Source organism: Numenius arquata, chromosome 25, assembly GCF_964106895.1.
Source record: "Numenius arquata chromosome 25, bNumArq3.hap1.1, whole genome shotgun sequence".
Taxonomy (NCBI): Eukaryota; Metazoa; Chordata; class Aves; order Charadriiformes; family Scolopacidae; genus Numenius; species Numenius arquata.
In genome coordinates this window covers 5,215,858-5,228,330 of record NC_133600.1, presented here as the reverse complement: position 1 = coordinate 5,228,330, position 12,473 = coordinate 5,215,858, and the positions used below count along the sequence as shown (strand labels likewise).

The 12,473-nt window shown below is 68.4% G+C and overlaps 1 protein-coding gene across 1 annotated transcript; it reads right to left on the bottom strand.

Annotated features, from left to right (window-relative positions):
* Positions 1-1,809: 1,809 nt before the first annotated feature.
* Positions 1,810-12,268, bottom strand: ANO8 (anoctamin 8). The gene is made up of 18 exons (XM_074163986.1): positions 12,169-12,268; positions 9,235-9,345; positions 8,940-9,072; positions 8,713-8,851; positions 7,946-8,042; positions 7,455-7,571; positions 7,250-7,377; positions 6,840-7,001; positions 6,418-6,570; positions 6,196-6,322; positions 6,019-6,074; positions 5,854-5,928; positions 5,429-5,572; positions 4,415-5,092; positions 4,123-4,314; positions 3,899-4,030; positions 3,349-3,459; positions 1,810-3,225 (listed from the first exon to the last, which is right to left on the bottom strand). Exons 1-18 carry the CDS (start codon positions 12,266-12,268, stop codon positions 2,548-2,550), a joined length of 3,333 nt encoding a protein of 1,110 aa, XP_074020087.1. The 3' UTR covers positions 1,810-2,547.
* Between the last annotated feature and the right edge of the window lie 205 nt (positions 12,269-12,473).

Here is a 12,473-nt window from a genome sequence, read left to right as displayed (position 1 = left end):
AAATTAAATGAGATGGAGAAAGGGAGGGGGCTCTGATCTCGGGGTGCAGGCAGGCGCGAGGTGAACCCCGAGATCGGGACAGCGGGGCGGCAGGGTGCCCAGCCAGGGCGGGGGGGGGGGGGGGAGGGATTGGGGGTTACCTGGTACCCCAAAACCCAGTGGGCTCTTTTCCCCTGCCTGAGGCAGCGTTGGGGGGTGGTTTTGGGTTACCTGGTACCCCAAAACCCAGTACCCCCAAACCCGGTACCCTCTTTTCCCCTGCCTGAGGCACCTCCTGGGGCAGGGGGGTGGGTGGTTTGGGGTTACCTGGTACCCCCAAACCCAGTACCCTCTTTTCCCCTGCCTGAGGCACCTCCTGAGGCAGGAGTGGGGGGTTTTGGGGTTATGTGGTACCCCAAAACCCGGTGGGCTCTTTTCCCCTGCCTGAGGCAGGGGTGGGGGGTGGTTCGGGGGTTACCTGGTACCCCAAAACCCAGTACCCCAACGCCTGGTGGGCTCTTTCCTCCTGCCATCATTTCCCATGGCTGCTCCTGCCCTGGGCCATGGCCCCGGGGGGTGCTGCTCTCACAGGGTTCCCCAGGACCCCCCCGTGTCCCAGTTTCCCAGCACCACGGAGCCCAGTGCTCCCTTTTTCCCTGCCCTCGGCCCAGAAATCTCTCTCCTGCATCCTCCGCTCCTCCTGCCCCGGGAGGGGGCACGGCTGGTACGGGAGAGCGAGGTGGGGGACACCAGTGGCTCCGTGTGCCCCCGCGGTGCTGGGGACAGCAAAGCTCGGGGCTGTCCCCAGCTGATGGGGGGGGGGAATTTGTCCCCTCTGTGGCACAGGGACCCCCCCCTCCCCGGCAGGGAGAGCATCTCCCTGCGCTGGACCATGGGCAGCACCTCGGCCCCCGGAGCCCTTTGCCCCCTCCCGCCCTTTATTGCTCTATAAAATGGCTTGATTCAAAGACAGCCCCCCCCCCCCAAAAAAACCACAACAAAACCCACGACACGATGTGTGGAAAGAGATGGCGACAGAGGGAGGGGGGAGAAAAAACAACCTGACGTTTTTCTACAGCCCAGGCCTTGGGGAGAGAGGGGTGCGGGGACCCCGTGAGACCACCCGGGCCTGGACCAGGCACAGTGATGGGGTGGGGGTGTCATCCCCCCCGCCCCCTCGGTTCCCGGCAGCGTCCCCCCCCCCCCGCCTCTCCCCTGCTTGCTTTGGAAATGGTTTGGTGGCTGAGAGAGCAGAGCTGGTGGCAAGGGGCGGGAGGGGAGGTGGCAAGGGCTGGATGTCCCTGACCGGGTCACCCCTGGGCCACCTCCGTGGGGGTGCCACCCCCCCCCTCCCGGCCCCTAAAGCGAAGCAGCCCCCCCCTTTTCCCCGCACAGCCGGAGTGAGGATGGCGGCCCTTAAAGCACTAAGACTAGACCCAGCGACGGCAAATTCCTTCACCCCCCGGCAGAAGCGAAGCTGCTCCCACCCCACACCCCCCCCCCAACCCTGCCCTTGCAGAGAAATCACCTTTCCCCCCCCTCCCGCACCCCCCCACCCCCAAAAACACAGCCCCGGGTCCTTCTCCTGGGCTCCAGCGTGTGCCTTATTGCGAAATAATTCCAGGAAATAAGAAAGCGGAGAGGGGAAAGGACCGTCCTCGGCTCGCGTTGCGGTCGCTCGGGGACATTGCCCGCAGCCAGCCGGACTCGTCCGACGGCGGCTCCGGTGGCCACCTCTCGGCTCCGGTGGCCACCTCTCGCCTCCGCCGCCTCGAGCCGTGGGATGAAGAACGGCGGGGAGAGAGAGAGAGAGAGAGAGAGAGTCGCTCGCCTTGGGTTTTGTTTGGGTTTTAGTGCAATTCTGCCCATGCATTCATTGGGGATCCAGGTGGCCGGCGGTGGCCGCTCACCCCCCCCCGTCCCTCCCGGCCGGCCGGGCTCCGGGCAGGAAAACGTCCCGGTGCTGGGAAGGAATCCTCCGGGAGCGGGAGGGAGCAGGGCACGGCCCCCGGTGGCGGCGGGACCCCGGCAATGGCTGTACGGCTGGGGCTGTAGGCACGGGTGAATCGGGCTCCTCTCGCCGATGTCTCGTTGTCCCCTTGGTGGTGACGAGCCCGGGTGGATCTGGCAGCACCGAGGTCCCCTCTGTCCGCTCGGGCTGGACCGCGGCGTCTCCCCGTGCTGGCTCCTGCGGGACCCTGGGCTCGTGGCACGGAGCCGGTTGGGGACATCTCCCACCCGTTTTCACCGACGGAAACCCCTCGGGATGCTCCATCCGAGGCCGTGGCCGGTCCCCACTGGCACTGGGCTCTGGTGTCCTCGGTGCCGGATCCCCGCCGGAGCTGGGGGTCAGGATGGTGGTGGGTCCCGGCGGGGGGGCTGGAGGGACACGAGGGGACGCGGCATAGGGGGACGGTGCAGAGCGCGGGGCCAGCACTGGCCCCTGGCGAGCTCAGCCCTCCCTGCGGCGGGGGACGGCGAGGGGAGGCGAGAGGGTGACGATGTCCCCGGCTGCCTGGAGAGGGGGGCAGGTAGCCCCGCTTGCCCCCGGACCCCCAAAAAGTCCGGTTAGAGTTTATAGCCCCCGCTCTCCTCCTCTGCCCGGCTCTCCGGCTCCTCTCGGCCCCCCTCCTCTGGCGCCCCGTTGAGATGGGACTTGCTGGGGACCTGCCGCTCGCCCGTGTCCGCCGAGGGGCCGGGCCGGGGCTGGGGGGAGGCAGTGGCCGCCGTGCCGTTGCCCCCAACCCCTTCGGACTTGCCAAAGTTGAAGAGCTTGCCGGGATTGAATGGCTTGGTGGGCGACTGGACCTTCTCGGTCCCCGCGTCCCGCTTAGTCTCGGGGGATTTCAGGAACTTGAAGCTGAGGAAGCCGGGGAGCTTGTTCTCGCTGCCGGTGGGCGACTGGGGGGACCTGGCGGTGGCCGTGCTGCCGGCCCCGGCCCCCCCGGAGAGGAACTTGCCCTGCAAAGGGATGATCTGCTTCAGCTTCATCACGTTGTTGGTGGCCAGGAGGGAGCTGGGTCGCTTGGGCTTGTCGGAGCCGTGCGAGGAACCCCCGGAGCCTTTCCCTTTGCTCTGGCTTTTCTCGTGGGCCGGGTCCTGGCCGGTGGCCTCGGGCTTGGCCTCGTCGCGGCTGGACTCGCGTTCCTTGCGGGCTTGGTACTCGGCGTGTCGCTGCCGCTCCTCTTCCTCCCGCTTGCGCCGCTGCTGCTGCTGGAAGTGGTGCTGCGCCTGCCGCTCGTGCTTCTGTCAACGGGGAGCCTGTCAGACCCCCGGGGACGGACACACACACCTCGGGGGCACCCCAGGGATGGGGGACAGGGGGTCCCAAGCTCCATGCTCGTCCCCTCCGAGGAGGGTGCCACCTACCTTGAAGGCCTCGCGGCGCTGGTACTCCAGCTTGGCCATCTCCTCGGCCACCCAGGCGGGGATGTCGGGGATGGCCACTTGGATGATGTACTTGAGGAAGAGGGCGAAGTGCTGCGGGGAGGTGGGTGGGTCAGGCTGAGCACCCCCATCCCACCCCCACGGGCACCGCCGCCCCCTCCCGAAGTGCACCCCGCGATGATAAGGGGGACCAGAGAGACCCTACAATAACACCCTGGGGGCTTTCTGCCCCCGCCATTGCATCACAGAAGGTTCTAGAGACTCCATCCGTGGAGGGGAGGGTCTGCAGGAGCCCGTGGCTGTTTGAGGCGAGATGACACCTCGTCACCCACCAGAGAGACCCTACAGTAAGACCCTGGGGGGGGTTCAGCCCCCCCGTCGCATCGCCCGCGGGGGCTGCAGTGGAGGGTTTAGAGACTCCATCCATGAAGGGGAAGGTCTGCAGGAGCCCGTGGCTGTTTGAGGTGAGACAACACCTCGTCACCCACCAGGGAGACCCCACAGTAACCGACGGTGGGTAAGAGGACCCTACCTCCAGCACCACCACGGAGATGATGGCTCCCTCGGGGCTGAGCCAGGGGAAGAGCCGCTGGAGCTGCCCGCACTGGGCGATCAGGTAGCAGTTGACCACGATGGCCAGGACGCCCATGGCTTCCATCACCTTCTGCAAGAGCGACGGAGCCAGGGATGAGCCCCCCCCCCACCCTCAGCCATCGGGGACCCCCGCCAGCCCCCCCCCATCACCCCCCAGCCCACCTGCCACTGCCCGATGCTCTCGACCCGCTGGCCGAAGGGACGCTGCAGCCCCGTGCAGAGCTTGAAGGCGTCGCTGCGGATCTCGATGACGTTGTTCACCAGGGCGCACATGGCGGCCAGGGGGAAGGCGGAGGAGAAGAGCACCACGTAGCCGAACTGGATGAACATCTCCTGATAGTCCTGGAAGGTGTCCTGGGGAGGAAGAGGAGGAGGAAGAGCAGGTTGCAATGGGGCTGGGGGAGGGGGGTTACACCGTAACCCACCGCCCCCGTGCCCACCGTGGGCTGCTCACCTCGTACTTCTTCATGCAGCTCTCCACCTCCGCCTGCGTCAGCTGCGTGGAGTAGTCCTCCTCCGGCGGGTCGATCCACGACGCCCGGTTGCGCTTCCTCCCTTCCTCCTCACCTTCCTCCTCCTCCCGGCCCTCCGCCCCCCGCCTCCTCCGGCTGCCGGCCCGTGGGACCACCGCCGGCTCTGCCGCCTTGACCGGGCTACCGGGGAGGGGACCTTCGGCCTCCTCCTCATCCTCGCACAGCTCGAAGACGGAGGCGGGGTCCATGCCCTTCTCCACCATGGTGGGGCTGCCCTCCTCCAGGAAGCTCTCCTCCTCGGGGCCGCCGGGCTCCCCGCCGCGCCGCTCCGCCTTCTCGATGAAGCTCACCTTCTTCAGCTTCAGCCCGCAGTCCAGGGCGCTCTCCTCCTCCGAGTCCGACTCCCGCCGCTCTTCCTCCTCCTCCTCTTCCTCCGGCACCCCGCAACCCCCATTCAGACACTTCTTCTCCCCCCGCAGCCCCTCGGGAGGGTTGGGGGGGCGGCGGTGGGAGGCCAGCAGGCGGAGGACGGCGTGGGCGAGCTGGCGGAGGCTGCGGAGGTTGAGGTCCCCCCGGCGCAGCCGCCGGTACAGGTGGGGCTGCGACACCTCCCTGACGTTCTGCAGGAACTGGCGGGTGATGAGCAGCGTGGCCAGCATCTGTTGGGGGGGGGAGACACCGGGGAGGGGGGCACTGTCACCCGGGGTTGGGGGGGACAACACCTGGGGAGGGGTCTGTGTGTCCCTGCATCCCCATCGCCTGCCCCCGCGGGGTCCCTGCTCCTCCCCATGGCCGAGCAGGACACCCAAGCCCAGCAGCCCCCCCAACTCCTGTGAACCCCCCATTGGTGACAATAGATGGGATGGGACCTGGGGTCGCATGTGCCACCGTCAACCGGGGCTGGGGACACCCGTGTCCCTCCCGGGGGTGGCGGGGGGTCCCGTGGTGGAGTGTGGGGGGATGCCCGGCCCCCCCCGCCCCCTCCCCGCTCCTACTTTGGATACTCCCAGTCTCCAGCAAAAGCCCAGGAGGCCCTTAAAGAAGATGAGAGAGAGGTGGAGGTGGAGGAGGATGAAGGGAAGGAGAGCCTCTTTGAGCTGACGCACGAGGCTTTGGGAGAGAGAGAAGATGAGCAGGAGCTGTGGAAGGGACAGAAGAACAGACAGACAGACAGACAGAGAGACACCGTGAGCAGCGGCGGGAGCTGGGGACCCGGCCGGCAGCGCAGCAGCCAGGGACCGCGGTGGTGGTGGTGGTGGTGGTGGGGGTGCATGCGGGGACACCAGCCCCCCCAGGAGGACACAGCGGGGGTGAGACGGTGGCAGGGGTGGGTTGAGGATGTCCGTCTGTCTGTCCGGGCGATGCCGGAGGGGGGGGCTCAGGCCGGCCCCGCCGCCCCCCCCCCGGCACGGCCCCTTACCTCCTTCAGCCGGTCCATGTCTTTGAGGTAGAAACCGATGTAGAAAAGACTCAGGTATGAGTTTACAAACTGAAACTGGGGGGGGAAAGAAGGTGGGGGGTGAGAGCGGGGTGGCCGCTGAGACCCCCCCCAGACCCTCTGTGTCCCCCTGGATCCCCCCCTCACCAGGACGATTTTGATGATGAGGTGTTTCTCGTAGGCACTCTGCAGGCGGTAGTTCTCTGCAAAGCAGAGGAGGGGGGGGTTCAGGGTTGGGGGGGGGGGGCTTGGGGTGTGGGGGGGGTCCCAGCACCCAGCCCTGCCCAGAGCACCCCCGCCACCCCCCACCCCCCTGCCACACACCCATATCGTTCAGCCAGTAGGCGATCTTCTTGTAAACCTCGTCGCAGGCGGTGACGATGACGGCCAGGACGATTTTGGGGAGGAAACGGATGATCCGGGGCAGCTCCTGGATGCTCAGCACGAATTCCTTGCAGGGACAGGGACGGGGATGGGGACAAGGTGAGCCTCACAGAGGGGGGGTGCTGGCAGCCCGGTGCAGGGGGGGGGGGGATGAGGACCCACCTGGAGCTGGAAGCAGCCCAGCATGAGGAGGAAGACGAGGGAGAGGCAGGCGAGGCAGACGGGGAGGCTGACCAGGCACTGGAAGAGCAGACGCTTCCATGGCGGGTAGTAAAACTCCTCCGCGCTCGTCACGGGGCTGATTCTCTTAACGCCCTAACGAGGAAGGTGGCGGGGGGGGGGGGGGGGAGGACACGGCAGCGTGTGACTCTCCCCACGGCGGGGAGCCCCACGGCATCCCTCCGTGACCCCAGGACTGGAGGGACCCAGCACAGACCCCCTCGGGGTGCTGGGACGGGGGGTGTCATGAAGGTACCAGTTCTCTGCACGGAGCCTGGGTGGCTCATTGAGGTCGGGACCCCAGCCCTGGGGATACCCCCCAGGCACGGGAACATCTCCCCCCTCCTCCCCTTCCAAGGGCTCACCCTGAACTGGGGCCGGGGCTCCTCGATGGACTCGGCCGGGGTGTCCAACGTCCCCCACTTGTAGGCGAACTCGGCCCCCCGGCGCTTCCACTCCTCGAGGAAGAGGGTGGACCAGATGACGTTGAAGATGGCGAAGACCACGCAGCAGATGTCCTGGCTGGTCTGCGGGACAGATGGTACCCACTGCACCGGGGTCGGTCCCCTCCTGTCCCCAACACCCCCCTCCCCACAACCCTGGGGAGCCCCATGGAGCTTCCCCAGCCCCACCACCGTGGGACTGGGAGCCTCCCAGGTCAGCAGCATTAAAGCATCACAGGGAAAGCCCGGAGCAAGGAGGGATGGAAAAAAAACCCCACGCCCTCCCCGCCCCCCAAATCCAGGGATTTACCCTATTTCCCAACCCCTCTCACCTGGTCGCTCTCGGTGAAGGTGTAGAGGATGGAGCCGAAGACGGCGGGGTACACCATGGCCGAGGTGTAGAAGCCCAACCAGGCGAAATACATGGCGATTTTCACCCCAAAATAGTCACAGATCTCATCTGTGGGGGTCGAGGTGGCGTGAGCGGGGCCGGGACCCCCAAACCACCCCCCCAATACCACCCCCCCAGCACCTTACCGAGCGGCTGGGCCTCACAGACCGCCTGCACCCAGGACTTCATCAGCCGCTTGAGGATCCTCTGCTCGTGCAGGGGGAAGACCTGCTGGATGACGCCACGGGCCGCCAGCTCTGGGACTGCGCCGGGGGGACACGGAGTGAGGGACGGGGCTGCGGGGACACTGCCAGCCCCCCCCCAAGTTCTCCCATGCGTGTCCCCAGATGACCCTGGCACGGTGGGGTTTGGGGCAGGGACAATGGAGAGGATGGGGTTGGGGTGACCCGTGGTATATCGGGGCTCTGCGCCCAACCCTGGCACTGCCCGGCCACCACAGGGCATGGCCACCATGAAGCCCACCACCCCGTCCCTGGGAATGGGGACACGGGGTGACAAGGGACCCCCGCCGGGCTTGTGTCCTCCAGGGACCCCACAGCACGGCTCGGGGACAGGGTGGGCAGAGGGAGGGGGGGCAGTGGGGTGGCAGTGCCGTGCCGTGCCGTGCCGTACTCACTGATGGGCTGTCCCTCAAGGAAGTGGATGTTGTGCAGCGACTCGCCCTGCTTGGCGCGCAGGTTCTCCAGCCAGTACCTGATGATGTTTTGCCGTTCCTGCGACACCGCAGCGGGGTTGAGCCCCCAGCAATGGTCCCACCGCCTGACCCCCAGCCCCTCTACTGCCACCCCCGTGTCCCCAGCCCCTGCCCCTGTCCTGTCCCCTCCCCGCACCAGCCTTGTCCCCAGTTTGGGGTACGGCTGGATCGATCCTCAGCTGGGCCTGGGGATTCCTGAGCTCCTTCTTCAGGGGAGGGGGAGAGGACCTGCCTTCTCTGCCCCATGGCCCTGCATCCCTGTCCAGCATCCCCACATCCCTGCATCCCTGCCCTGCATCCCTGTCCAGCATCCCCACATCCCTGCATCCCTCCATCCCTGCCCTGCATCCCTGTCCAGCATCCCCACATCCCTGCATCCCTCCATCCCTGCCCAGCATCCCCACATCCCTGCATCCCTCCATCCCCACATCCCTGCCCAGCAACCCCACATCCCTGCATCCCTCCATTCCTCCATCCCTGCCCAGCATTCCCACATCCCTCCAGCCCCACATCCCTGCCCTGCATCCCCACATCCTTGCATCCCTCCATTCCTCCATCCCTGCCCTGCATCCCCACATCCCTGCATCCCTCCATCCCCACATCCTCACTCAGCATCCCTGCCCTGCATCCTTGCCCAGAATCCCATCCCTGCCTCCCTGCCCCATGTCCCTTGTCCCTCCGCAGCCCACCTGAGAGGTGAAGAAGTAAAGCTCGTTCTCGATGTTTTCGTAGATGTAGTCCTCCTCGCAGGAGAAGCTCCTCATGCCGCCACCAAATTCGGCTTTCACCGGCTTTCGCAGCCCGATCTCATCAGCCCCACGCAGCAAACTGCAGGGAGAGGGGAGGCAGCTGGGGATGCAGTGGGGGACATGGCAGGGGGGCACGGCAGGGGCTGGGGACACGGCTGGGACCCTACCTCTCGTAGGTGGCGGTGACGAAGAAGGCGTAGACACGGGTGTGCTTGTGGTGCCGGACCTGAACGATGAGCTCAGGGATGCCGAGGCGGATGTGGTTCAGGAGCCAGAGCAGCGTGTGGTCGTCGGTGGTGTCTGGACGGCATCCGTCAGCACCGCGGCGGGGACCAGGGTGTCCGCGTCTCCCAGCGCAGCCCACCCCGGTCCCCATCCCTCCCCACGCCCCCCACCCCCGCCACAGCCCCACACCATCCCCACCGGTACCGCCAGCCCCAGGTACCCCGGGCATCCCCCTACCTGGGAAGGTCATGAGGACATCGCAGTTCTCCGTGGGCACCGTCTTCATCCAGGCTTTGTGGGACATGATGTAGCGCCCGGCCTGGAGCAGCCGCTTCCCGAAGAGCTTATCTGCCGGAGGGAGGGAGGGAGGGAAGAAGGGAAAGAGGGAGGGAGGGAGGGAAGGAAAGAGGGGGTGAGCAATCGCAGTACCCCACGGAGCATCCCCCCACCCACAGCCCTGGGAATTGGACCTCAAAGCACCGACAACTCAGCTGCTGGTGCATGGGATGGACACGGGGACCCCCAGCGTGTCCCCGGCGGTGGCCGTCCCCAGCAGCGGCCATGGCAGCGGGTCATGGCCCCACCGGCGGTGACGCTGGCCCCGGCTCGGGTTTCTCCTTCTGCAGCTCAGGGTGCCCAAAAAGGCCCCGACAGCTGCTGGGGAGGAGCCGGTGGCATGTCCTGGCACCCCTGGGGTGCCGGCTGCTGCGGGGTGCCCCGGGGTGCCCCTCTGCAGCCCCCCCCCTGCACCCCTCACCTCCGCTCGCAGCCCCTCGGCAGGGCCGGGATCCGGCGGGGCCGGGATCCGGCAGGACCGCGGCTCCGGGAGATGGGAAACCGCAGGAAAAATGGGGAGAGAGAAAAAGCAGCCGGTCTCCATGGAAACCCGGGGAGGGCCCGCGCCGCTGCGGGGAGGTGGGATGGGGACGGTCCCCAGGGTCCCCTTGTCACCCCCTAACAGGGGCCAGCGCAGGGACACGGTCTCTGTCCTGCTGTGGGGTGCCCACACCACGGAGACATGCCATCCCTGTGCCCAGTGTCCCCATCGCACATCCCGGGGCGGATGGGGACCAGGCGCATCCCAAAACGCTGCCTGGAGCGGGCAGGGAGGGCAGGATGAGGCTCCTCGGTGGTGCTGGGTCCCCGTGGGTCCCCGTTTCTCCCTGCCCCACGCCAGCAGAGCGTCCAGCCACCTCCCTGCCTCAGTTTCCCCTCCAGAGCCAGGGTGGCAGAGCCAGGACAGGACAGGAGGATGGGAGGGCGGATGCCCAGGGGATGTCACAGCCGCTCTGGCCGCCCCAGGGCTGGGAAGGTCCCGGGGCTCCGGAAACGCCGCTCACACCAGGACCTGCCAGCCCCGAAAAACAGGAAACGCCAAACCTGCTCTGGCAGCTTATCCCAGGGGATGATCCCCATCTCCGAGCACCCCCGGACACCTCTGGGCTGGGGGAGCAAAGCTGGCCCCCACCACCAGCCAGGCTGAGACCTGACAAACTCATCGCCTGAGCCGCCGTCAGGAAGGGGCCGTGGCGCTGGGCTCTGAAAGGCCGCCCTGTCCTGGCACCGTGGGCGAAAGCCGGGGCCGGCACCGGGCTGCCAGCCAGCCGCCCCTGGCGTGGGGCCGATCCTGCCCCCACCCCGGGGCATGTCCCTGCGCTGCTGGGGGGGCTGGTGCTGGTGGCGCTGGTGGCGCTGGTGGCACTGGTGGCCGCGCTCACCGGTGCCGGCAGGGTGAGCTCCCCCACCCTGAATTATTCAGGCCCCACCGGGAACGGTGTAACCCAGCCGGGGAGCGGGGTGGGGGCACCGGGGGGGCCCAGACAGACAGAGGCGGAGGCAGCATCCAAACTGGGGTGACGGGGGGGTGGGTGCTCACCCCGAGGCCTCGGCGCCGGGTGCAGGAGGGTTTTTCCTGCCCAAGGTCAAGGGAAAAAACGTGGGGGAGGCACAGAGGGGTCCCCAGCGCCGCTCCTGCCCCCCCACTTTGGCTGGGCATGGGGGGGGGAACCAGACCCTGCCTTCACCCTGCTCCGGCCACGGGGTCCTTCTCGTCTCAAGAGCTGCCCCCGGCCCCCTCCCAACAGCCGGTGCCATCACCGAACCGGCACACGGGGTCCACCGGCGGCGGAGCATCGCAGCATCCCAGCCCCGGCGTCCCCGCTTGTCCCTGCTCCCCACCATGGCCACCCGCTTCCCCCCCCCGCCCCGGGAGTGCCGAGGCCGTGCCGCTCACCTTGGCTCTCCGGGATAAGGTCACGGGAGCTGCAGCGTGCCGGGGACGGGCACGGCACTACCCCGCCGCCGAGCGGAGCCCGCGGCCAACGGGCAAGGAGGCATCTGGGGGAGCGGTGATGCCACCCGCCATCGATGGCCGCGTTCCCCCAGGGCGGGGGGGGACGACACACAAAGTGGGTCACCCTCCCGCAGGCAGGAGTCCCGCTCGGCTGCTCAGCGGGCAGCAGGCCCTGCCTGCGCTGCCTTGTCCTGGGGACCCCAAACCTGGCCGTGGCCGTGGCCACGGGGACGTCACCCACCCCCCAAGGCCATGCAGGGGGGACCCCAAACCCAGCTTGGGGACCCCAACGCAAAGCCCCCATCCTGCACTCGCTGCCCAACTCTGCCCCATCCCAGCCTCGCGGGGCATGGAGATGGTCGGGGGGGGGGGGGCATGGGCCTGGCCGGGGTGGGGGGGGCAAATGGACCTTCCTGGGGGGCTGTGTGGCCCAGAGGTGACACTGGGGGTGTGTGGACCCGGTGCTGGGGAGGTCACTGCCACGTCCTCAGGGACACAGACCTGTGCGTAGACCCCCATGCCGGGGGGGGCACTGGCCAGTCCCGGGGAGGGGACATACAGCCTCGATCCCCGGAGGACCACAACCCCCCCCCGGGGGCGCAGGGACGGGACCCCCGGTGTGGGCACAAAGCTGTCCTGGGGGGTGCACGGAGCCCTCCCGGAGGGGGTGCTTCCCCCCCCCCCCCCCCCCGCCGCGTCCCCGGGGAGCCGCATCCCGGCCGAGCCCCCGCCGACATCCGCATCGAGCCGCAGGGAGCTGCCCCCCCCCAACCCCCGCCTTTCCCCCCCCCCCCTCCCCATCCCCCGCAGCCGCCGCCCCGCAGCCCCGACCCGACCCCGGCGGCGCGGGGGCCGCTCGCCGCCCGGTGCCACCTTACCCAGGACGCCGGTGGGGGCCGCCGGTTCCGTTCGTTCCTCGCCACCGGGGACCCGCCGGGGCCGGTCGCCGTCCTGCGTTGCCACCGGCGGCTCGGGCATGGTGCGGGGCTCCGCGGCGGCTGGGCGGCGGGGGTCGGTGCATGGGGGCCGCCGCCGCGGCTCCGGGCTCGGGGCCGGTGCCGCCGGTACCGCCCGAGCCTCCGCCGCCGCCGCCGCCGCCGCCGCCGCCGCCGCCGCCGCCGGGCGGGAGGAGGGACAAAGGCGGCGGAGCGGAGCGCGGCGCTCCCGGCCCCTTTAATTGTCT